We start from the raw sequence: 25,842 nt of genomic DNA on the forward strand, positions 1-25,842 counted from the left end.
AACAAGGCCCACTCGGACTCAATGTCCCCCACTGCTCTCGGGACGTGGTCAAAGCTCTGCCGGAGGTGGGAGTTGAAGACCGCCTTGACAGGTTCTTCTGCCAGGCGTTCCCAGCAGACCCTCACTATGCGTTTGGGTCTGCCAGGTCTACGCGGCATGTTCCCTTGCCATCTGATCCAACTCACCACCAGGTGGTGATCAGTTGACAGCTCCGCCCCTCTCTTCACTCGGGTGTCCAAAACATACGGCCGCAGGTCAGATGATACGACTACAAAATCTATCATCGACCTGTGACCTAGGCTGCCCTGGTACCAAGTGTACCGGTGGGCATCCTTATGTTCGAACATGGTGTTCGTTATGGCCAAACTGCGGCTTGCACAGAAGTCCAATAACAAAACACCGCTCGAGTTCAGATTAGGTGGGCCGTTCCTCCCAATCACACCCCTCCAGGTCAAGCTGTCATTGCCCACGTGAGCATTGAAGTCCCCCAGCAGGACAATGGAGTCCCCTGATGGAGCACTATCTAGCACTCGTCCCAGGGACTCCAAAAAGGGTGGGTACTCTGAACTGATATTTGGCCCATAAGCACAAACAACAGTCAGGACCCCTTCCCCGACCCGAAGGCGCAAGGAAGCTACCCTCTTGTCCCCCGGGGTAAACCCCAACACACAGGCAGAGTGTCTTGGGGCTAACAAAAAGCCAACCCCAGCCCTCCGCCTCTCACCCGGAGCAACTCCAGCAAAGTAGAGTGTCCAACCCCTCTCCAGGTCTCGGGTTCCAGAGCCAATGCAATGTGTCGAGGTGAGTCCGACTATATCTAGCCGGTACCGCTCAACCTCTGCCACAAGCTCCGGCTCCTTCCCCGCCAGCGAGGTGACGTTCCACGTCCCAAAAACTAGTTTTCTTGTCCGGGGATTAGACCGCCAAGGCTCCCGCCTTGGTCTGCCACCCGATTCACATTGCACCGGACCCTTCATGTTCCTCCTGTGGGTGGTGGGTCCACAGTTGGACGAGCCCATGTATCCGGTTCGGGCTGGGCCCGGCCGGGCCCCATGGGCGAAAGCCCGGCCACCAGGCGCTCGCTCACGGGCCCCAACCCCAGGCCTGGCTCCAGGGTGGGACCCCGGTAACCCTCCGGGCCGGGTACTCCGACTGTTCGTTTTAACCGCCATGAAAGATCCTTCGAACCGTTCTTTGTCTCACCCTTCACCTAAGACCAATTTGTCATGGGAGACCCTACCAGGGGCACTAAGTGCCCCAGACAACATAGCTCCTAGGATCATTAGGGCACTCAAACTCCTCCACCACGATAAGGTGACGGTTCAAGGAGGAGCCGTTAGAGATAGAGATTTTTTGACCCTTCACAACCAGAAACTAGTGGAAGAAATGACAGATGAATTTTTAATTAATGCATCATACCTGGCAGACATATTCAGTCTCTATAATGAAACAAACACATGCAGGGTGCACAGACCACTATAATGGTGTGCAAAGAAGCAGTGGATGCATTTGTGCGTAAAGTGGAGTACAGAAAGAACAAACTGATGAAGAGGGATCTACAGCCCTTTCCCTCTTTAAGTAAACAAGCAGGGGGGGGGGGGGGGGGGGTTATCTGATGCTTTGATCCACCAGTTCCCCCAGCACATGGAGCAGCTGCAAGAAGAGATGAAATCCCGATTTTCAGACATGAATGAACATGTCACAAAAGACACATGGGTGATGGACCCGTTTCTTGCAAAAGAAGAGGATGTGGAATATCTTCAGGCTGAGGATGAGCTCATGGATATCAAGTCAAATTCTCTCTTGAAGACATTCTATGAGGAGTATGGATACATGCAGCTTTAGCTTGTGAAAGGACATGGAGTTGCTCCGAGACTCGTGCTTCACGCAACGACCAGATTCATCCTGCCGTTCGCAGCAGCATACCTCTCAGAGACAGCTTTCAGTGCTCTTGTCACCATCAAGTCAAAAGCACGCAACAGGCTTGATGTGCACAGTGACTTTCGTTTGGCTGTCACCAACATCATGCCTGATATCCAATCACTGGCCCAAGAGTTACAAGCCCAAAGCTCACATTAAATGCCAAACTCTGTAGCTGTCAAACGGAACCATCTCAGGTGTTGAATGTTCATTAAAATGTGTTTGAACAATTTTATCATTTCTTAATACTGTTTGTACTAGAAGAGAGAATGGGAGGGGGTCATCAAAAATTTTACTGGTAAAAAACGGGTCCCTTGGGAAAAAGGTTGGGAACCACTGTGTAACCTGTTTCTGATCATGTCTTTAGTCCCGCTGTAACACTGATGCATCAGTCTCAAACGTCATGGAGCTCAGGTGTTATTAGAACTACCTGTGTGTGTTTACCACCCAGCTTCAGCTCTTCTGTGGTTGGGTCTGACCCAAGTTAGTACATTTAAGTCCTCCATCAGGCTTGTGCCTCTTCTAGTGTCATTTTAAAGGATTTTATTTATTTATTTAACCGTTACTAGATTAGCAGCAACAGAAATGCTGCTAAAAACACACAATTATGTGAAGCTGGAAAAATTAAAATGCTATGCAAAATTACATTCATTTCTGTTATTTAACTAGACTGAGAGACCATTTAAAGGCTCGGGAACCTTTACAGGTGTTTCTATTTGCAATTTTAAATTTTAGCTGATTGGAGTCTTGTTAAATATCACACAGTGACCTTTTAATAGTCTAGATTAGTGTACTGTTCCTGTTAGTAGTTCCTCCTGTTAAGTGCTTATTTATTTAAATTATTCAGGTTTATAAAAAACATTTAAACATACATTTTATTATGTTCCAGTCATTAGTCATTTATATTTCACTATTGTAGTAATTCTTGCATGCCTTAATGATCTTGTAACTCAGTTAGTAACTGAGTTACTTTTTTGACAATGTATTCAGTAACTATAACTAATTAACTTTTTAAAGTAAGGTTCCCAACACTGTTTATCCGTACCGGATACCTGTCTGAAACGACTATCCGGCTCATCCCTACTGGACAACAAACAATATGACATACTCACTGCTACTGATGTCAGTCAACGGGACGGTCCACCATACGCTGTCGAAGAAGACACAAAAACATCCTTTTTCTAAATAAAGAACTTAAGTACCAGACTAAATCTGAAAAGTCCAAAGTTAATGCCAAAGCGATGTGGTTGGCAAGACACAAAGCTGTTAGGGTCTGCTGAGGTTCTTATGGAGCATGGCTAGACCGACCTGCAGAGCTAAATCTTTTTGCTTCTGCTACTGTTTGTCTAGATTTCTAGTATATCGTTCCTACTGCAGTTGGGCACATGATTACACTAAAACAAAATTAAAGATTTAATAAAACATCCCAGGTAATAATTAAACAGTGATGGTTCTACTCTGTTACAGTAATGTTGGATCTCTTCTGAAAAAACCTCTAAATGATGCATCAGCTATTTATCTAGTTTGGTTTCTCATGTCTGTCAGAAGACATGCCCTGTCTAAACAGGTCTTAAGCAGGTAGATGCCCCTCAGGGCAGGTCATTGACTTATAACCAGGTTTCAGGCACTAACAAAAAGTTGGGATTTGAACGCTCAACCCAAATTTTTGATAAGAGACTTCTTGCATTTATGTGCAAGAAGAAAATAACCAAAGGACAAGTCATGAATTCCTCCTAATTCCTTCCTGGCACTCATAGAGCACAGTCACTTCTGCTTTGCTCCCTTATCTTTTTTTTCCCAAGGCTCTTTTTGTCCTGTCTGCCTACAGAGCACTTCTCTGCATTTCCTCTGGAAATCACTACTTTCAGAAATGGATTTAATTAATTGGTCATTCAACGCGATTGATACGTTTTTTTTCTACGATGAGAAAGGAGGAGGGGGCTCCCACGTGCCCTCATGGGACACACGCAGCGGGATATATGCTCGATTCCTGGAAGGTGTGGAATGTCATCTGTCTCTCTCAGCTGTCCATTGAGGACGTCGAAGATATGTGGATATTTGGCCTGATGATCACTGGATTTCTCCTGATTGGAGTGGGAGGATATCTGGTTTTCCGAAAAATTGGGATGACGGGAGCGATTGCAGGGCGACCCGCACCCATGGACGGCACTGTCTGGGTGGAGACCTCACAGACTGGGACGTTACTCGAGGTGAATCGCAAGCTGGACAATGTCTTAGCTGCGTTACCGGTGTTAGTGCGCAAAATGGATGTCATCTCGGAGAGGGTCACCGGAGGGTGTGGAGATGTTTAATCACCCGAATTGGCTTCAATGGAGGACTTGAATGATCAATACAGACTTTAAGGCAGAGAGGAAAATTATCTCTTCCTGACCCAAAGTCCTGTTATCCAATCTGACGCCATAAGCAGCCTTGGAGTTGCGTGCAACAATGCCCACAATGGAAGGAATGCAGACAGATGCTGTGACACCCCCCCCCCCCCCCCCCCCCCCGCCTCCAGATTGTGGTCTCTACAGCGAGGTCATCAAAATGGAGGCATTCAATGTGCTCTGTACTTTCCCATGACCTCCCACCAACCTGTGGAGTCAGTTGGATGAGCGCCACAAGGGCTACTCCCGCTGAGGAAACCAGGGTCCCAGCCCACCCCCCCTCCTACCGGGTCTCATATTGTGAACTGTGACGTTCGTGCTTACATGTTGAGGTGTTTTTTTGCATAGTAGAGCTGCTCCCTGCCGGGTGCAACTCTGCTCGGACTTTTTTTCCCTCCCCCACTTCTCCTCATGTAATCCCCTCTTCATCTATTGAAATGAGCGCCGTTATGGCTGCTCTCGTGGTCTGCCTGTATCTGTTTTGTCTATATGTGTGTGTGTGTAACCTTGGTCAGGCTGTTCTGTGGAGTCAAGTTCCTATGCTCTGGTTCGCTGGAGCGCTGGCCATAAAATTCTTTCTGATTCTGATTCTGATTCTGATGAATAAGGACCAGGATTAAGAACCACATTCCCTTAAATCATAAGTAGTGAGATTATTAAAACACTCCTCAACTATTTAAAAACATTAATTGTTTATTCGTAACCAGGAATTTTTTTTACACATAATGCAATCAGTTTTCTCATTCCTATTGTCCAGATTATTTCTCATTACTGATAATCCACAACGTTTCTGTCACTTTTGGCCTGAAAACTTGGAACTCTTCATTTTTCTCTTTTCTCAAATAAGAAACAAAGTCCAGTTTTATTTGTTTGTACCTAAAGGATCCCCATTGATTATGTTTCACAAAAGAAAACAAAACAACATTTCACAGGTATCACTGTGTTGACCAATCTGTGAAATGACAATGTTATGATTAATATGCTTAAATAAGTAATATGACTTTAATCTAGTGCACTAGATATGCTGATTACACATAATGTAAACGCATGACTCATTGCTGTCACTGATCCAATCACAACCTTCCTTTCTGAAGCGTGGCATAGTCTCTGTGGTGTTTATAAATCTGCCAACATCTTAAGCTCAGTTCTCAAGATCTCACTGGAGTTCACCACACGCTAAGCGAAGTATCAGACCGGCCATTTGGACTTCTTTTTTAAGCTGAGAACCAACAACCTGGATAAAATCTGTTGCATTTTACCAACCAAGCAATGGTTCCTTTAAGAATAAAAGCTGAACTCACTGACCCAAGGGGGTTCAAAGACTAGTTTGTTGTACTGCTGATGCTGTTTCACCAGCTTCTGTACCTTTAAATTGTGTTTAAAAGGTGACAAAATAAACATAAAATTTTTTAAGTCTATGTAGATTTTGTTTTTTCTGATGTTTAAAAAGTAACTGAACCCCAAAATAACTTGTTTTGCTTATAAACTGTATAAATGGGTCTTTACAAATGCAATCTTTCTGTTTCTGTGCATTTTTTGGGGTTGAGGGGGGTGCAGTGTATCACTGCCTCAGTACCGCTTTCTCGGTCCGCCAGACGATGCCTCTTTTAGAAGCGTTTTCCTAACAGGAAGTGTGGATAAAATACGTCTCCACCCATGTCTCGAACCTCACATTAAATCTAGATTCTAGGCCTAAAATTGTCTCACTGCTGCCCCCTGTGGGTTGAACTGTGGCTACAGCATTTTAAATTTGTGATTGGCTGAGGCCAGTACAATTTCATGTCATTGGTACAGTCTCCTACCATTCCTTCCCAGGATGGAATTTCTCCACCCTTGGCCATGCCACTCCGTGCCTCCTGGCAACGACCATTTGCATAGCATTTTTCAAATCTTAACTAAGGGTGCAGAAGTCGACGGTTCAGAAGTCGATGGACCAGAAGTCGACACCTCCGGACAAGGAATCGACATCCCCGGACCAGAAGTCGATGGAGGCCGACGCCCCTTCCAGTCCTGTGGCCGACGCCACCGCCAGTCTTGTGGTTGACGCCTCCTCCAGTCCTGTGGTTGACGCCCCCTCCAGTCCTGTGGTCGACGCCTCCTCGTGTTCTGAAGTCGACACCTCCTCGTGTTCTGAAGTCGACGCCTCCTCGTGTTCTGAAGTCGACGCCTCCTCGTGTTCTGAAGTCGACGCCTCATCCACTCCAGAGGTCGACGCCTCTTCCACTCCAGAGGTCGATGCCTCGTCCACTCCAGAGGTCGATGCCTCGTCCACTCCAGAGGTCGACGCCTCGTCCACTCCGGAGGTCGACGCCTCATCCACTCCGGAGGTCGACGCCTCGTCCACTCCGGAGGTCGACGCCTCATCCACTCCAGAGGTCGACGCCTCATCCACTCCAGAGGTCGACGCCTCATCCACTCCAGAGGTCGACGCTCTCTCCAGGCCAGAGGACAACGCTCTCTCCAGTCCAGAGGTCGACACTCTTTCCATTCCAGAGGTCGACGCTCTCTCCAGTCCAGAGGTCGACACTTGGTCGACGCTCTATCCAGTCCAGAGGTCGACACTCTCTCCAGTCCAGAGGTCGACGCTCTCTCCAGTCCAGAGGGTGACGCTCTCTCCAGTCCAGAGGTCGACGCTCTCTCCAGTCCAGAGGTCGATGCTCTCTCATGTCCAGAGGTCGACGCTTCCTCATGTCCAGAGGTTGACGTCCCCTCTAGTCCAACGTCTCAGCCGTCTCCGGTCCAGTGGTCGATGCCACCTCCAGCCCAGAGGCTGCCGCCGCCGCCTCCAGCCCAGAGGCCGCCGCCGCCTCCAGTCCAGAAGTCTAGGGCGTCTCCTCCGGCGTCTCTGCCTCCGGTTACCGCCGGTCCTGCCCTCATCAGGCGCGGGCCCCCAAGCGTCCATCCTCGTCTCCTCCTCTGTCCCAGACGCAGGCCTCCTGGAGCTCGTTGTCGCCTCCTCCTCTGCCCCGGACACAGAACCCCAAGAGCCCGTCATCGCCTCCTCTGCCACAGATGCAGGCCCCCAAGAGCCCGTCGTCACCGCCTCCTCTGCCACAGACGCAGGCCCCCAAGAGCCCGTCGTCACTGCCTCCTCTGCCACAGACGCAGGCCCCCAAGATACCGTCGTCGCCTCCTCTGCCACAGACGCAGGCCCCCAAGATCCCATCGTCGCCTCCTCGGCTACAGACGCAGGCCCCCAAGAGCCCGTCATCGCCGCCTCCTCGGCTACAGACGCAGGCCCCCAAGAGCCCGTTGTCACCTCCTCTGCCCCAGATGCAGGCCCCCGGACTCTACTGGTCCCTGCCTCCTCTTTATCGGGCCCTCGGTACCTCTTGGCCCTCCCTCCGGGTCCCCCTCCTTTCGCCCTGCTCTGTGTTTCTGTGGGCATCTGGAATCCGCCCTTTGAGAGGTGGGGTGGGGGGTGGGGGGTACTGTCACACTCTGTCCTGTCTCCCCGTTTGGTTCAGCCTTGTGTCTCTGTTATTTGCTCCCGCCTGCCTCTCGTTTCCCAATCACCCTAGCTCCTGGCCCTCTTCTTTTAAACCCCTTCTGTTCTGTGTCTTGTGTCGGATCATTGTTTCTTTGTCAGCGTGTCTCCCAATAAGTCAGCGTGTCTCCCAATAAATCAGATTTAAGAGTTCCTACCTGTCTGCCTGCCTTCCTCCCCGCATCTGGATCCTCGCCTCACCTCTGCTTCATTCACCGGCACGCGGTGACACAGGCCCCCTGCCCCGCCAACACATTCTCACACCCAAAGCATCAAATAATGATGCGTGTGACCAGGCGTCAAAAGATGATGATTAGGGAGCCCAAGCGCGTCGGGAGAGGACGCAATGGGACACGTGTCACCGGGGGCGTCAGTATCCAACGCCCGCGGTGGCATGGACATTATTCCTCGAACCTCTAACGATCTAACCTTCCCCTCAACCCCATCCTAACCTTAACTCAGTAATTTCCAATTAAGCTTTGCATGTGCACCCTAGTTAAAGTTAGAATGGGGATGAAGGGAAGGTTAAGAAGTTCACAAGACGGTCAAATGTCCGTCTCACCACGAGCGTCGGTATCCGACGCACTGGGACAGCACGTCCTCTCCCGACGCGCTGGGGCTTCCTAATCGTCATATTTTGACACTCGGTCACATGCATCATTATTTGATGCCTTGGGTGTGAGAATGTGTTGGCCCCGCAGAGCTCAGTGCAATAGGAAACTGAGGGCCGACCACAACTAACCAATAACATTAGACTACCGCTTAGACGCTCCAAATTTAAGGAATACCTCGGCTGATGCAGAGTGGACGGACTTTTCACGGACAAGAAAGTCTTTAAAATATAAATACATGCAAGCGCAGCATGACATGAGAATACTCGTAAAACAGCGTTTCAGCTCGGTTTGTCGGCTACCGAAACACATTTATAAACAAGAAATGTGAAGTCACCATCTTAAAAAAACAGAGCAACAGACTTTTTGTGTGATATGCTTGTCAGCCACTAGATGGTGCCATCGGATAAGAGAAATACTCCGGAAAGAGACTTTGTTACTGGAATGTAAATTGCACTGATTGTTGGAAGTGATGAGTAATGAGTGAAGATATGACGAGGTTCTACTGATGATTGTTTTGTATAAAAATTGATTAAATGTAACAACCTGCAGGAATGACAGCCAATTAACGAGTAATTACAGATCACAATAATGAGCAGTGAAGGGGCACCAGTGACAAAACGCATTGTTGAGTGATAAACCAGCTCAGTGGCCTAGTGGTACAGTGTCTGCCCTGAGACGGGGAGATCAGGGTTCAATTCCTGGTCGGGTCATACCAAAGACTTAGAAAAAAATGGGACCCAATGCCTCCCTGCTTGACACTCAGAATTACGGGGTGGATTGGGGGGTTAAACCACCAAATGGTTCCCGAGCGCGGCTGTGTCTGCAGCTCACCGCTCCCCCAGGGGATGGGTCAAATGCGAAGAACAAATTTCGCACACACATCAGTGTGTGTGACAACTGATGGGACTTTAACTTTTTTAACTTAAAATGACATCGAGTTTATGAAGAAGTTTTTTGAAAGCAGTTCTATAAATGATGTCATTGTAAACCAAGATGGGAAGTTTTGACCAAGGTTTGCTTTGCAGAAGGAGTAAAGGATGATCTGATGTGGTATAGAAACCCAATTCTTGACGACTTTAGAAAGTAATGAATTAATGTGAATGTCAAATGAAAGTGTGCTGTCCAGCCAGATACCCAGATACGTATAGGAACACACAAGTTGTAGTTCTGTACCATCCAGGGAAACAATACTAATGACAGAACTCAAAAACTTTAGGTTACTGTCGTAACCCCGGTTCTCTGAGTAACATGAGTGAGATGTCTCACTATGGGATACGCCACTCCGCGGATTCCTCAGAAGCACTTATCTCAATACGCCAATCCTGATTGGCCAGTGACCGTGACGTACGCGTCCCCCTGCTACTATAAGTAGCAAGCGTCCCATCGTACACACTATTCAAGATAAACACCTCTTCTCGCTTCGCCCAGCAAGAAGGGTTGTCTGGTGAGACATCTCACTCATGTTACTCAGAGAACCGGGGTTACGACAGTAACCTAAAGTTCTCTTTCTTAACATTCGTTTCGATGTCTCACTATGGGATATGGAGACTCCCGTATTGCCAGACAGCTTATTCAGCGATCACCAACCTACAGGGATACGTCTTGGCCCGCCAAAGACCCCACACTCAGAATCGTGTGAGTCATTGCAGGGACCGAAACATCAAGCTTATAGAAGCGTGCAAATGCAAGTGGAGAAGCCCAACTTGCTGCAGCACAAATCTCCTGGATTGACAGCCCCCGAAAAAGGGCCCAAGAAGCAGACAAGCCCCTAGTAGAATGGGCCCTGAGCCCAACAGGAGCCTGAATGCCCTGACAGGAGTAAGCCATAGAAATAGCCTCCAAAATCCAGTGGGAAAGCCTCTGCTTTGTGACGGGTTTCCCCTTACGAGGCCCACCCCATGACACAAAAAGCTGGTCCCCCCTGCGAAAGTTCTCCGTCCGATTCACATACTCATTGAGCGCGCGAATCGGACACAGCTTGTGCCACCGCTCCTCCTCAGCAGAGGAGAAGGGTGGCGGGTAGAAAGCTGTGAGGATAATAGGAGAAAAGGAGCCCACCACCTTAGGCACAAAGGCAGGGTTGGGCTTCAGGGACACATTCATGTAACCGGGTGCAAACTGGGTGCAGGATGGGTGCACAGAGAGAGCCTGTAAGTCACTAACTCACTTTGCAGATACCAAAGCCAGGAGTAGCACCACCTTAAGAGACAGGATCTTAAGGTCCAGGCCGTCCATAGGTTCAAATGGAGGCCCGGAGAGGGCTGACAGCACCAAGGACAGATCCCATGAGGGCACCAGGGGTCGAGACACAGGGAGAAGCCTGCGCGCGCCCCTCATGAAGCTACACACCAGGGGGTGTTGACCTGCCAATTTCTTCCCAAAACCCAAGTGTCGGGCGGAAATGGCTGCTCGGTACACTTTAATGGTGGAGAAAGCCTTCTTCCCATCCAACAAGTCTTGCAGGAAAGACAGAATGACGTTCACTGGGCATTGGAAGGGTGAGACCTCCCTGCCCTGACACCAGGCTTCAAACACCCTCCATTTACAGTCATATAGGGACCTAGTGGAGGGGGCCCTAGCATTCTGAATGGTTCGCATGACTGCCTGGGGCAGCTCTGCTGACACTAGCCCGCACCCCTCAGGGACCAGGCCCACAGGGCCAGCCGTTCTGGATGAGGGTGGAAGATCGAGCCTCCCGCTTGGGACACCAGGTCCCTGCGAAGCGGAAGTTTCCAAGGTTGGCCCTCCAGGAGCTGGAAAATGTCCGCCACCCAATGCATGGCTGGCCAGTATGGGGCCACCAGAATGAGAGTGTGGAGCTGGGTTCGTACCCTCAGCAAGGTGGGTGGTATCAGGGCCACTGGGGGAAAAGCGTAAAGCAGTCCCCGTGGCCAGTCGTGCGCCAGCACGTCCACGCCGAGTGGAGCGTCTCGGTCGCGCAGAGGACAGTGAGCATTCTCCTTGGAGGCAAAAAGATCCACTACGGCTGTGCCGAACCGGATCCAAATCTGTTCCAACACTGCTGGATGCAGGCTCCAATCCCCGTACAGGGGTGTCCCACTGGACAACAGATACGCCCCCCGATTCAGAACACCCGGGACATGGGTGGCTCTGATTGAGAGGAGATGCCTGCTGCACCATAGGATCAGTCTGCGTGCCAGCGTGTGTAACCGCATGGAGCGCAGCCCCCCCTGGTGGTTTATATAAGCCACAGTCATGGTGTTGACTGTTCTCACTAGGACATGATGGCCGGAGAGAAAAGGCAGGAAGCGCCTCAGGGCTAGAAAGACCGCGAGGAGTTCCAGATAATTTATGTGTGTCCCCCAGTGCTCTCTGCTCCACACACCCCTGACAGAGCGACCCTCCAGGAGCCCCCCCCCAACCTGACAGGCTCACATCTGTCGTGACCACTTTCCTCACGAGAACCAGCCCCAAAGGCACCCCCTGTGCCAAGAGGGAGGGGTGACGCCAACAGCGGAGCGCCGCAACGCACGCTGCAGAGACCGTCACCCTGCGCGCTCTGTGGCGCACTGGAGAGAGGCCCAGTGAAGCCACCCAGCGTTGAGAATCTCTCATGTGTAGACCGCCGAGTGGTACCACTTAAATAGCCGACGCCATGAGACCCAAAAGCCTGAGGCATAACGCAAACCGCACCGAACTGTGTAGGCGGAAGCGCGCCAGGCAGAACGAGAGCGCGTTCACGCGCGGTGCCGAGAGACGGGCCGTGAACGCCCCTGAGTCCAGATTCAGACCTAGAAAGGTTATTTTCTGGGAGGGGAGTAAAGCGCTTTTCTGCCAGTTTATTCTGAAACCCAGACCACACAAGTGAGGGATCACAACCAGCGTGTTTGACGCTGTCTCCTCTCTGGACCGTGCCAGCAGGAGCCAGTCGTCTAAATACGTGGCCAGCCGAATGCCCCTCCCTCTCAGAGGGGCGATCGCCGCCTACGTACACATGACAAACACCCTCGGGCTCAGCGAGAGGCCGAATGGGAGCACGGTGTATTCGTAACACACTCCCTGAAAGGCAAACCTCAGAAATTTCCTGTGTGGAGGGTACACGGGAACATGAAAGTATGCGTCCCTCAGGTCGATTGAGGTGAACCAGTTGCTCTGGTGAATCAGACGCAAAAGGGATGAGAGCATGAGCATTTTGAATCTGTACTTTCTGAGGCATCGGTTCAGGGCCCTCAGAGCTAGGATCGGGCGAATCCCGGTCCCTCCCCGCTTCGGGACCAGGAAGTACCTGGAATAGAAACCGCTCTGAGACCGATCGGGAGGCACAATGCATATCACTCCCTTCTCCAGCAGGGAGGAGATTTCTCCCTGAAGGATGTGAGATGACGACCCCTGGGCGGGGGAGAACACTACGCCGGAGAATCGAGGAGGAACAGAAGCGAATTGGAGCCTGTAACCCCTCGAAATAGTTCTCAGCACCCAACGTGAAGCAGAAACCGCTGTCCATTCCTCCATGTGAGTGGAGAGCGGTGACGCAGCCGTGACACACGGAGCGCCAGCTCCCTCCAGAGGTTGTGGGGCAGCAGTGCTCGTGGCAGCCACTACGCATGCGCGGGGGCTTTGTGCTTTGACGGCCCAGGCTTACAGGGACGACCCGTGGCGCAGCCCCCGCCTTGAACCGCTCATGGGTGACATTTTTATTGATTTTTGCTGCGCCCTTGACATCTTGTCTGGATGCGACAGCGAACCTTTTAATGCTCCTTGAGCGTGACATGTTTGTGAAAAACAATGTGAGTGCTTGTGACGTGTGTTTTGAGCCGGCACCGCCGGCTGCACGTCCTGGCCCCACCCTGGACCGCACGGGAACTCTGCCGGAGGGGTTCCGTGAGGGGGGGAGAAAGCACCATGGCAACATCGAACAGGAGGAGCTGGCGAACGGGGAACCGCCAGCTGCAGCGTCGGGAGGGAAGAACTCCGACAGGCTGCCCACTTCTTCCTCCTCACCTGCTGACCGCCGTGTCTGGTGGATTGTCCCGGTGGCGGAGCAGCTTGGTTGCCGGATCCCTGAGGCCAAACTGGTCGAGGCTCTGAGCCCGAAGGAGCTGGTTGGACAGCTTGAGGCTTCGGGCGCTTTGGGATCCGGAACTGAGGCTGGGCTCGGGCAGCTGCCTGAGGCAGGTTCGGCCGAGCCGGCAGCGCCGGTGAGGGTTTACGGGGAAGGCAGAGATGAAGGGCTTCATCCTCTTTCTTTTTGGCCGTACACCGTTGCTGCATTGATGCCAGGGCAGAGCCAAAACTGCCTTCAGGCACGATTGGCATGTCCAAAATGTCCTCCTTCTCTCTCTCAGAGAGGTTGGTGAGGTTCAGCCATCGTGCACGTTCTTGAAGCACCATCATGCCCAAAGCTTTAGCCGTAGCATGGACCGTGCAGTGCTGCACTCGCAGGCAGATGTCGGTCAGTACGGTGATTTCCTCCCACACCTCCGGGTCCAGCTTCGTATTCATGTCCTCACAGAGCTCGGCTTGGTACGCCGAGAGCATGGAGGAGATATTCAAAGCTCAGACCAAAATGGCGGCAGCCTTGTACGCCCTCTCGTTCAGCGCCGACTGGAAGCGGTCCGCCTTCGCAGGGAGAGCGGGAGGCCTGGAGGAAGTCGCCGAGAGCCGTGGGTGCAGGTGGGCTGCAACCAGCGGTTCCATCGGCGGCATGCGAAGCATGCCAGCCTTCTCCATCCCTTCGAAGTCCAGCGAGGAGGCTCCTTGGACAGGAGACCTGGAGCTGAACGGGTGTTTGTCCCAGGAGGACCTCACTTCTTGGAGTAGCTCCGGGAAGGCGGGAAGGAGGGGCTTTGCCGCCCTCGTGGCCTGAGGCAGCTTCTTTCCCTCGTAGCGGGATCTGACAGCCTCAGTGACCACGGTGGGCCAAAGGATGTTGAGCCTGGTTGCAGCGCGTCGGCAGACTGACTGCATGTCCAGGTGGGCGGCCGGAGAAGCCGCTCCATCCCTGGGAGAGGACGGAAAGCTAGGCATGGAGGCCTGAGCGATGGGGAGAAAGACGTCGTCCTCCTCGTCCTCCTCTGAAATGAGGAGTTCCGAGGTGTCCTCGTTGTCTCCGTAGTCCAACTCCAACACGTCCTCGGCGGGGTGGCTCGGACCGGCCAGTTCGAGCTGTGAGCCCCAGCTGAGTTCGGCACCCGGTTCCGGCTCCGGGAGGACATGTTCACTGGCGTCCCCAGGCGGTGGCCCAGGGGCCGGCAGGCAAGGGTCCTTCCCCGACAGGCTAGCTTGGCACGCTAGCCGCCGGCGAAGGCTCTTCAGGGTGAAGCAAGCGCAGCTCTCACATGACCCGGGGACTTCCAATGCCAGCTGGGCGTGTTCCAGCCCGAGGCAGCTCGAGCAGACCCTGTGCGGGTCTTTGCTTGAGATTTTGTTCCCACAGGTACAGAGGCAAGCTCCTGCGCCGTCGACTCCTCTGGTGGGAGGAGCGGCTTCCATGTTGGCTAACTGGTGTGTTAGCATAGAAAGAACAGGTGCACTGGAGTGTGAAGCTGCTCGTTATGCCCCGAACCTATGGTGAAGGTCAGGACAGAAGGACGGTAAGTTAACGTTCGGCGACGGAGAGAATATTAGAAGGCTCCGTCTGTGAACAGTTGAGCTAACTTACCTCAGAGATAAGCGACCACCGAAGCGAGAAGAGGTGATTGAATAGTGTGTACGTTGGGACGCTTGCTACTTATAGTAGCAGGGGGACGCGTACGTCACGGTCACTGGCCAATCAGGATTGGCGTATTGAAATAAGTGCTTCTGAGGAATCCGCGGAGGGGCATATCCCATAGTGAGACATCAAAACGAATGTTAAGAAAGAGAACCGTTCTTTATATTAGAAGATCATCTGGCCCTCACGGTGTCTGCTGCATAAAACTTCGGCCCTTAAACACATTTAGCTGACAACCCCCTGCCATAAAAGATCAAACTCTGAAGCCTCTAGCAGAAGCTGTGTGTTAAAGTTATTACCATATTATAAACAGATCGGCCAGATTAAATATCTACATGTTTACTAATCCTGACTTTGTTTATATTTTATTCAAATGAAACATAAATGTTTCTGCTGATTTTAAACATAAAAGCTTAAACATCTTCAGACTCTGACAACAGAACGTATTTAGCTAATAACAAAGACTTATTTTAGTTAATCAGACAATCTCAGTTATTTACTGTAGAACAAGCTGTAGGAAGATAAACCTGTAGAATAAATGTTTCTGGAGTTTATTTTGTTTCCAGCAAAAAAGAAAAGTAATGAAAAAAGTTTGATGTGCAGCAACAGATCAGCATTTTAAAGGAATCTAGATTTTATTTTATATATCTAAACTTTTACCTATAAAGTGACTCTGGAAACTTGCACACCCTGTTTGATTTATGTATTATTTTGTGTTTTGAGTTGAAATATTAACTAAACTCATGTCACACCAGATAAAGCTGATTTTTAGAGGATTGTTGATGAACTGAAAATTCAATACCTTTTATTTGATTTTTCATTTTGGATCAATAGTTATTTTTTTCAGAGGCAATCTTGAATTCTTGGGTAAGCCCTGCACAAACATCAACACTTGGTACGGAAGATTTTTACATTTTACAACCTTCTAGATGTCTTTAATAGATGTTTCTGTTATAAACTAAACACGTGAAAAGCAAACAAATGAGACTGACTTTATTTTGAGTTTAATTCTTATAAAACAAGCTTTATTTAAGCAGATGAAAAACCACATGAATCAAACTGAGAGAATTAGCAAAGTAAAACCAGCATCACAGTGAGTCCCATCAGTGCTGGGAACACTGGTCTCTCCTGAGTGACTCTGAGACTGGAGACTGGGAGACCTGGGTGGCCTCACAGGTCACAGAGCCCACCTTCCTCCACTGGTCTGCAGTGAGCCTCAGGGTGCTGCTCCAGCTGTAGAGGCCGTCCTTCATCACCACGGGGCTCCTGTCCTCCTCCCAGCTGCTGCTGCTGCCGTCCACCTTCCAGGACAGACTCCAGTCTGAGGGGAAGCCCTTGTTGGCCAGACACATGAGCGTGGCCTTCCCCTGCTGCAGCTCCTCACTGGAGGGAGGCAGCACCGTCAGGATGGGACGGGTATCACCTAGGAAACACCAATCAGGTTAGAGATCAGAAGAAGTTTGACTTTTTCTCATCAGGAAGTTTCTAGCAGATGTTTTTCTGCTCCACCAGTCTGACTCTCACACCTTGTTTCACTTCCTTTATAGAAACCTGTCAGTTTATCAGCTAGAAGAGAATCATCAGTTTTTAATCACGTGGATAAAATATTTTTACAGGTTGTTGTAATTTTAACAGAGTTTGTTTTACCATTTAAAAACTAAATATTAATCCTAATTAAGAATAACTGAATAAATATTAAATGAGGTAAGTAAATTTTAATAGAAGACGACACAAACAGACTCTTGCTAGTATTAATAAAACTCTACTGAACTATCAGCCTAAAATCTTTAGCTTCTCATCAGAGACCAAAACTATTTAAAAGCACAAATATTTATGTTTCTAATATCATTTTAATTTACCTCCAACATGAAATCTGGTTCTGGTTCTAGTGACACAAACTGAGCCGTCGTACAAAAACCTCTGACTGTAGAGAGTCACGGCTCTCTGAGTTTGTTACACTGAACTAAAACTACAAACCTTCAAAATAAAACTTCACCTGAAACATAAATTATGTTCATTTTTCTTCAGACAGTCGATTCATGTTACATCAAACACAATTTTATGTGTAGAACCATGATGATAATTTTGGATCATAATTTTTCTAAAGCAATTAAAAATATATTTTTGTTATAGAATTACTTTATAAGAAGAAATAAAAGAATGAAAATGCAATATTTTAAAGTCAGAAGAGGATTAATTTAAACTTACTTCCAACATCCAGTCTGGTTCCTCCACCAAACGTCCACCACAGTGATACAAACTGGTCGAGTCGTCGTACAAAAACCTCAGAGAGACACGGCTCTGTGAGTCTGACACAAACAAACGCTCCAGTTTTAGCTTTTAAAATTTGTAAAGCAGCACAATTGTTGGTGCTTAAGTATAAACTCTTTAAAGTAAACCTTAACAACAAAACATGAGCTGTTGCTTCACAATAATGTTTTTTTAAATTAAACAATTTAAATTGGACTCCATCCTAATGGAAGCACAGAGCAGCCACCAACATAATCAATATAAGTTTCACATTCTTTCAATATAAATATTGTAAAACAGGAAAAATTGTTCAGATGTGAAAAGTAGATCTGGATGAAGACATAACAATCCCTTAACCCTCTTGAGGCAGGCGTTGCAGATTTGCACCATTAAAACCTACCTGGTTACTCCACATATGTGTTTCATGAGCATTTTTAACTCAGAAGTATCGCTGAAGAACTTAGTTGTTGGTCCTTTTATCAAAACTTATTTTGAGCCTGAGAGGGTTAAAATGTCAAATCTTTCATTATTCTAATCATATAATTTGCTGACTGATGATTATTTTCATCACTGAAAAATTATGTTACAGCAAACCTCCTAGCATACAATAAAAAACACATATAAACATGAAATAACCAAAAGCAGATTTATTACATGACAACGTCATTTTGATCCAAGTGCTATCTGGAATGAGTCAGCATATTTCCATAGAGCATGACTTTGCATCAGCAGCACCATGCTCCAGTGCTCTGGGAGAGTTTATAGTCCTGAGAGTTGAAGACTGGATGACTGACAGCTGTCCTTCATCACAACAGAAGACTTGGAAATCCTCCTGATCAAAACCATGACTTTGATCTGCGTCCTCATCTGGACTCTCCTCTGCTGCTGCTTCACAGGTAAAGTCCAGAGAATCCAACTCCTCTCCTCTATGAACATCTGTCCCTCTGGAATGAAGCCCACAAAAGCATCAAGCTGCTTTCTCCTTTTGTCTCCTCAGAGACCAGAGGTCAGGTCACAGTGACTCAGTCTGCAGCAGTGAGCTCTGCTGTGGGACGCTCCGTCTCCATCTCATGTAGGACCAGTCAGGGTGTCTATATTGATAACAGCAACAACCGTTTAGCCTGGTACCAACAGAAAGACGGACAACCTCCTAAACTCCTCATTTATGGCGCTTCCCGCCGACAATCAGGAATCTCAGATCGTTTTTCAGGCAGTGGATCTGGATCTGACTTCACTCTGACCATCAGTGGAGTTCAGGCTGAAGATGCTGCAGTTTATTACTGTCAGAGTTTTCATTATATAAACAGCCAGCGTCTGTTCACACAGTGAAAACCCATCGTACAAAAACCTCCCTCAGTCAGGCTGAACAGAAACTAACGCTGGAAGCTTCAGCAGTTCACTGATGACATAAACACGTGTAGCAACACTTTCATCCTTCAAAATACTAAATATGATATTTTATCTTAATATAAAAATAATTAAATGTGCTGAATTTAATAAACCTTTTAGATTTTAAAGAGTTTATGATTTTTTGTTAAATCAGAGAAAAAATTAATGTATGAATAAATAACTGAAGAGCATGAAATTGGTGGACATAAATAAAAAACTCAACCATTTGTGTTTCAGGAAGACTAGAAGAAAATGAATAAAATCCAGTCACTTTTTCAAAAAATGTCACAAATTATTGCAAAGATTTGAAGATTTATCCTGAATCTGATCCTAATCAGATGAGACATGAATAACGTTCTGTTTTACATCATTTCACTCTTTTGTGCAAATAAAACTCTGCATAACAAACTATTTAAAAAGAAACTGATTAATTTTCATAAACAAGTATCAAAGTCTAGATTCTCATCATAGAGGAGGAAACATGGAGACAGCTGGTGATCAGCTGACTGACTAAAATGTTGTGTTTGATAATTTTCCAATGAGAATTTTCTTCAGAAATTCATTTGATCCCATTTCTTTTACCTCCTTCAGACAAAAAGCAGGTCACAGACGTAGAAATATGACATGTAGAGCTGATGATCAGCCGACTGACTGTGTGTGTTTGCATATGTGTCCTGCCTCTCTGCTCCCAGCTGTTAAGAGGTCAGTGTTGATCAGTGGCTGTCCAGGTCTTTCAGAGACACCGACACACCGGCAGCACAATGATGATGTCACTGACTCTACTGCTGACCACCCTGGGGCTCCTTGTGAGACTCTGATGAAAATGTCTCTTTGGGAGAAAAAATGAACGATTAGATCTTCTGTTGTTCAGATCTTTATAATTTTGCTTCATCGCTCATCAATCCCATTTTCTCCTCTCCAGGTTCATCAGGGCAGGTTACAGTAACTCAGACTCCAGGAGCTCAGTCTGTTGCTGCAGGACAAACTGTTTCTATCAGATGTAAAGTCATTCCAGCTACAGATTACTGCTTCAACTGGTACCTTCAGAAACCAGGACAAGCTCCTAAACTCCTGATTACCTGCAGTAGCACACGCCAGTCTGGAGTTTCTGATCGATTCAGTGGAACAAAGTCTGGAAATACTGACTTCACTCTGACCATCAGTGGAGTTCAGGCTGAAGATGCTGCCATTTATTACTGTCAGAGTTATCATTAGAAGAAGAAGAAGAAGAAGAAGAAAATTTCCTTTCTACAGCGTCTCTCAAGATAAAAATCACGAGGTGCTTCACAAAAACAAAAAAACAAAAAAATAATAAAAAATGTAGAAAATGGTTAAAATATATTTAAAATGAGCAAAAAGAATAGACAATTGTGATTGTTAAGAAAGAGAGAGAGTGACTGGGAAAGAGGGAAATCAGTGGATCCTGAGGAAGGTGGAATAGGTGGGGAGAGCAGAATAAAGAGAGAGTGGTGAAGAAGGTCATACAAAAGCCAGCTTGAACAAGTGAGTCTTCAGCTGCTTTTTAAAGGAGACCACTGAGTCCACTGATCTCAGTTTCGGGGGAGAGAGTTCCAGAGTCTGGGGGCCACAGCAGCAAATGATCTGTCACCTTTGGTCTTTAGCCTGGTGCTGCACAACCAGAAGAAGAAGAAGAAGACGAAAATATAATTTCTATAGCACCTCTCAAGATAAAAATCACGAGGCGCTTCACAAAAACAAAAACAAAAAATATAAAAAATTGTAAAAATATAAAAAAGCATTAGAGAATGTTTAAAAATATATTTAAAATGAGCAAAAATAAGCTATTGTGATTTAAAAGAAAAAATGTTAAGAAAGAGAGAGAGTGAATAGGAAAGAGGGAAATAATTGGATCCTGAGGAAGAAGGATTAGGTGGGGAGAGCAGAATAAAGAGAGTGGTTGAAGAAGGTCAAACAAAAGCCAGCTTGAACAAGTGAGTCTTCAGCTGCTTTTTGAAGGAGACCACTGAGTCCACTGATCTCAGGCTCAGGGGGAGAGAGGTCCAGAGTCTGGGGGCCACAGTAGCAAATTATCTGTCACCTTTGGTCTTTAGCCTGGTGCTGCACAACCAGTAGGCTTTGATCGCTGGACCTCAGGGACCTGCTGGGGGTGTAGGGACTAAGAAGATCACCAATGTAAGATGGTGCTTGTCCATGTAAGACCCTATAGACCAGAACCAGGATCTTGAAATGAACCCTGAAGTTGACTGGCAGCCAGTGAAGCTGGAGGAGAAGCGGGGTGATGTGGGTGTGTTTGGAGGACTTGGTCAGAAGCCGAGCACAGGCATTCTGAACCACCTGTAGACGGTTCAGGGAGGTTCTGCTCAGACACGTGAAAAGAGAGTTACAGTAGTCTAAGCATGAGGAGATGAAGGTGTGGAGAACTGTCTCAATTTCAGAGCGGGACAGAATGGGACTCAGCTTAGCAATGTTCCTGAGATGGAAGAAGGAAGCGCAAACAAGAGAACTGACATGAGAATCCAGGGTGAGAACTGGGTCAAAGGTCACGCCAAGATTACTGACAGAAGGTTTGGTGTGGGAAGCAAGCTGACCAAGAGAGTCTCTGACTTTGGGAACCAGCTTGTCTGGGGCACAGATGAGGATCTCAGTCTTATCTTCATTCAGCTGAAGAAAGCTCCCAGCCATCCAGGTTTTGATAGAGTCTAAGCAGGTGCGTAACAGCTGCAGCTTAGACATCTCATGGGGCTTAATAGAGATGTACAGTTGGATGTCATCTGCATAAAGATGGTAGGAGATTCCTTTGAAGGAGCTCAGGATGTGCTGAAGAGGAAGCAGATAGAGGAGGAAGAGCAGAGGCCCCAGCACAGAACCTTGTGGGACACCATGGGTAAGAGAGGTGGTGGAGGACCTAAACTTGGAGACGGCCACAGAAAAGGAGTGCTCAGAGAGATAAGAGGAGAACCACTCCAGAGCAGATCCTGATAGGCCTACCCAGTCTCTCAGCCTCTCCAGTAGCAGGTGATGGTCAACAGTGTCAAAGGCTGCAGTCAGGTCCAGCAGGACCAGAACAGAACAGTCCCCTGCATGTGAGTCAGAAGGTCATTAGACACCCTAAGAAGAGCTGTTTCAGTAGAATGAGCTCTACGAAAACCTGACTGGAAGCTATCATAGATGTTATGTTCATCAAGAGCAGCTGTGAGCTGTTTAGCCACAACCTTTTCCAAAAGCTTGGAGATGAACGGAAGTTTAGAGATGGGTCTGAAGCTGCTATGGAGAGAGGGGTCTGAGACTCGGTTTTTTAAGAAGTGGGTGGATTACAGCGTTCTTAAAGTAAGCAGGGACCTGACCAGAAACCAGAGAAGCATTAATTATAGAGAGCACGCTGGGACCGATGGACTGAAAAGCACTTTTAAACAAAGATGAGGGTAAGATGTGGAGGGGGCATGCAGAGGTCTTCATAGAGTTAACTAGTTTGGTTAACTCAGGCAAAGAAACAGGAGCAAAGCTATCTAGGATGATGGGCCTGGTTGGAGTCGGGAGAGGCAGCGATAAGGCTGAAGGAGAGATGCTAGATCTAACCTTATTGACTTTATCCACAAACAAAGACAGAAAGTTCTCACATTCTGTAACAGAGTGGATGGAGGCTGTAGGAGATGCAGGAGAGACGATGCTGCTGGTGGTGTTAAACAGCACCTTGGGGTTCCCTTTGCTCTGGGACACCAGGTTGGAGAAATAGGAAACCCTAGCGTCTCTGACTGCAGAGTTAAAGGATGTCAGAAGATCCTTTAGGTGCAGCAGATGGACGTGGAGATGGGTTTTCTTACACAAACGCTCAATTTTTCTGCATTGGCGCTTCAGGCTGCGAAGGCTGTCATTAAACCAGGGAGTAGGGTTCACTGCAGGAACTGATCTGGTTCTGACAGGACAGATGTTGTCCAGAATGGAGAGGCAGTGCTCGTTAAACTGAGAAGTTAAGGAATCTGGGTCGTTATCAGAAGAACAGGGTGGATCAAAAGCAGCAGAAAAATTGCTAGCTGTGCTCTCATTAAGAAAACGAGAACTAACCATACGGTGAGCAGGAGGTGAAGACGCAGAAACTGACAAGTTAAAGAAAATGCAATGGTGATCTGAAATATAAACGTCCTCAGGACAAACACTGTCAGCATTTAAACCCAGGGTAAAAACAAGGTCTAGAGTGTGCCCCCTGGTGTGTGTGGGGCCAGAAACATGCTGGGTAAAGCCAAAGGTGTCCATAAGGCTGGAGAAATTCATGGCAAAGAGATCGGAGGGATCATCAACGTGGATGTTAAAGTCACCAACAATCACCAGTCTGCTTCACAGTGGAGGATAGAAAGTCACTAAACTCCTGAAGGAAAGAACTATTTGGACCAGGTGGACGATAGACCACAGCACAGTAGAACGGGTCCTTACGCCCAACTTTAATCAGCTACAGTTCAAAGGAAGCAAAGTGACCAGAGGTTGTAGAGCTACATGGAAGATGGTCTCTGAAAACAACAGCTAGGCCTCCACGACGACCAGAACCCCGGGGCTGGCTAAGAAAAGAATAACCACTCGGGCAGAGTTCAATCAGAGCAGAATAATCAGATGTTTGCTGCCAAACTTCAGTCAGAAACAGAAAATCCAGGTTTTTAGACAGAATTAGATCATTGAGCAGGAAGGACTTATTGTTAACAGAGCGGGTGTTTAATAGAGCCATGCTGAGTGAGGAGGAGCAATCAGAAACTACAGAAACAGCTGGAGTTAGTGGACGTAAACTGGCAGGGTTAGATCCACGGTGTTTATAAAAACCACTTATGGAGGGAACAGGAGGAAAAACCACTGAGCAATGAGGATAAACCGACCTTAAACTTGGACGGATGAAACGCGTCCCAACGTGGCCTGGCGGGAATGCGGAAGTGGCGCTCAGGTCACCAAACAAAGGACAAGAAGCTAGAAGATCGCGCCGATGTTTACCAGATAAACCACGCTTTAAGAGAAGTCTCATTCTCACCTGGATTCCTGCTCGTTTACCTCTTTTCCTCCGACGTTTTTCCGGGACCAGACAAACATCGCTAGAGGTGCGCAGCTCTGGATCATTGTTTGGTTCCGGGCCGGTGTGCCGCTCAGGTAAACAAACAGGATGGTACGTCCTCGGTGCATCTTGGGCGATCGTGAACGAATGGAACGACAAAAGAGTCTGGTGAACATAGGAGATGGTAGCAGGGACACTACTGAAGAAGATCACAGACAGGAGCAAGGTGGAAAAGAGGAGGTTAGTGGCTTTGATCACTGGACCTCAGGGACCTGCTGGGGGTGTAGGGACTGAGAAGATCACCAATGTAAGATGGTGCTTGTCCATGTAAGGCCCTATAGACCAGAACCAGGATCATCAAATGAACCCTGAAGTTGACTGGCAGCCAATGAAGCACAAACACACAAACAATGGGCCGACAACCACATTGAAACGCAGACAGGGCTATGTACTCAAGGGCTGGGTGATTAGGGAATTGTGCACAGGTGACACCAATAAACAGAGGAGGAGCACAACGGAGCAGGGGAGGAAACCAGACCTAAAAACGGGGAAGGAAGCAAAATTAACTAGAGGGAGAAAACAGACTAGATAAAACACTTAACAGAAGACTAATGATAAAAGGTGTCTAAGAAAAAATGTAAGGGAAACCTACAGAGCCTGGGGGGCGGGGCGGGGGGGAGGGTAGGGACACACAGGGATGCTGAAACCTGGGTGGAACACCCAAGGGGAAAAACCTAGAATGGCCTGGTGAACATGAGGAGGCACATGAGGTGGGATGCAGACAAGGAAACACATAAGGGAAACCTACAGAAGGATGGAGATCACAAGGAGGCACATGAGGGAGACGCAGGACGCAGGCCATGACAGTAGTTCAGTGTGTTCCATCTTTTGAAATGAGGATGAAAGGGTAGAAATAAAGCAAAAATCAAGTCAAACTGTTATTTAAATATTAAATGGTTCAAAAACGTCCTCATCAGACTCCGTTTGTGACTTTTGCCTTTGTGTTTAGTTCAAGGAAAAAAGAATAAATCCTGAGTTTTCAAAGACATTTGAATACAATCTGTATTGTTTTATAAGAAGCACTTGATTGGATTTGCAGAAACGTTTCAAACATTTTCATCAATTTGATAAAAGTATGAATAAAAACCAAGTTGGTTTGTGTTAATTTTAAAAAAACATTGAAAGCCTATTTTTTTTTAGAATAAAGGTTGTGGTGTTTGTTTTGAATGAGTTAGTTTTAAAAGTTTAACACGAGAGAGAAAATGATCAGTTTTTAGAGCAGCTGTTAGTTTCTGTTCAGCCTGACTGAGGGAGGTTTTTGTACGACGGGTTTTCACTGTGTGAACAGACGCTGGCTGTTTATATAATGAAAACTCTGACAGTAATAAACTGCAGCATCTTCAGCCTGAACTCCACTGATGGTCAGAGTGAAGTCAGATCCAGATCCACTGCCTGAAAAACGATCTGAGATTCCTGATTGTCGGCTGGTGGCGTCATAAATGAGAAGTTTAGGAGGTTGTCCATCTTTCTGTTGGTACCAGGATAAAAGTTTGTTGCTGTTATCAACATAGACATCCTGACTGGTCCTACATGAGATGGAGACGGAGCGTCCCACAGCAGAGCTCACTGCTGCAGACTGAGTCACTGTGACCTGACCTCTGGACTCTGAGGAGACAAAAGCAGAAAGCAGCTTGATGCTTTTGTGGGCTTCATTCCAGAGGGACAGATGTTCATAGAGGAGAGGAGTTGGATTCTCTGGACTTTACCTGTGAAGCAGCAGCAGAGGAGAGTCCAGATGAGGACGCAGATCAAAGTCATGGTTTTGATCAGGAGGATTTCCAAGCCTTCAGTTCAGTTCATTTTATTTCAAACATAAACATTCACCAACATTTCATAAAATCCTTCCAAGCAGTTGTTTGAAAAGGAGTAGACAGAAGTATATACTTATTTAGCCCTACCCCCCTCAGGTTTACATCCTCATCTCAATTTGAACAACAAAACATTTACAATGCCTTCAAACAAAAAGAACAATAATTTTCATGTTCAACTAGAACTATTTTTAGATTTGCTAATTTGTAGAAGAGATCAAACATCAGTTTGCATGTCGTCCT

The 25,842-nt window shown here is 47.7% G+C and overlaps 2 gene segments (V, D, J or C); one reads left to right on the forward strand and one right to left on the reverse strand.

Moving 5' to 3' along the window:
* Nucleotides 1–16,082: 16,082 nt before the first annotated feature.
* LOC129157200 (Ig kappa chain V-III region MOPC 63-like) lies at nucleotides 16,083–25,602 on the reverse strand. The segment is given in 4 exon segments: nucleotides 16,083–16,504; nucleotides 17,290–17,327; nucleotides 25,078–25,396; nucleotides 25,498–25,602. Coding segments are annotated over 4 exon segments (729 nt in total).
* On the forward strand, nucleotides 17,952–19,533 carry LOC129157179 (immunoglobulin kappa variable 4-1-like). The segment is given in 2 exon segments: nucleotides 17,952–18,227; nucleotides 18,329–19,533. Coding segments are annotated over 2 exon segments (384 nt in total).
* Nucleotides 25,603–25,842: the final 240 nt, after the last annotated feature.

This window comes from Nothobranchius furzeri, chromosome 19, assembly GCF_043380555.1.
Source record: "Nothobranchius furzeri strain GRZ-AD chromosome 19, NfurGRZ-RIMD1, whole genome shotgun sequence".
NCBI classification, from domain to species: Eukaryota; Metazoa; Chordata; class Actinopteri; order Cyprinodontiformes; family Nothobranchiidae; genus Nothobranchius; species Nothobranchius furzeri.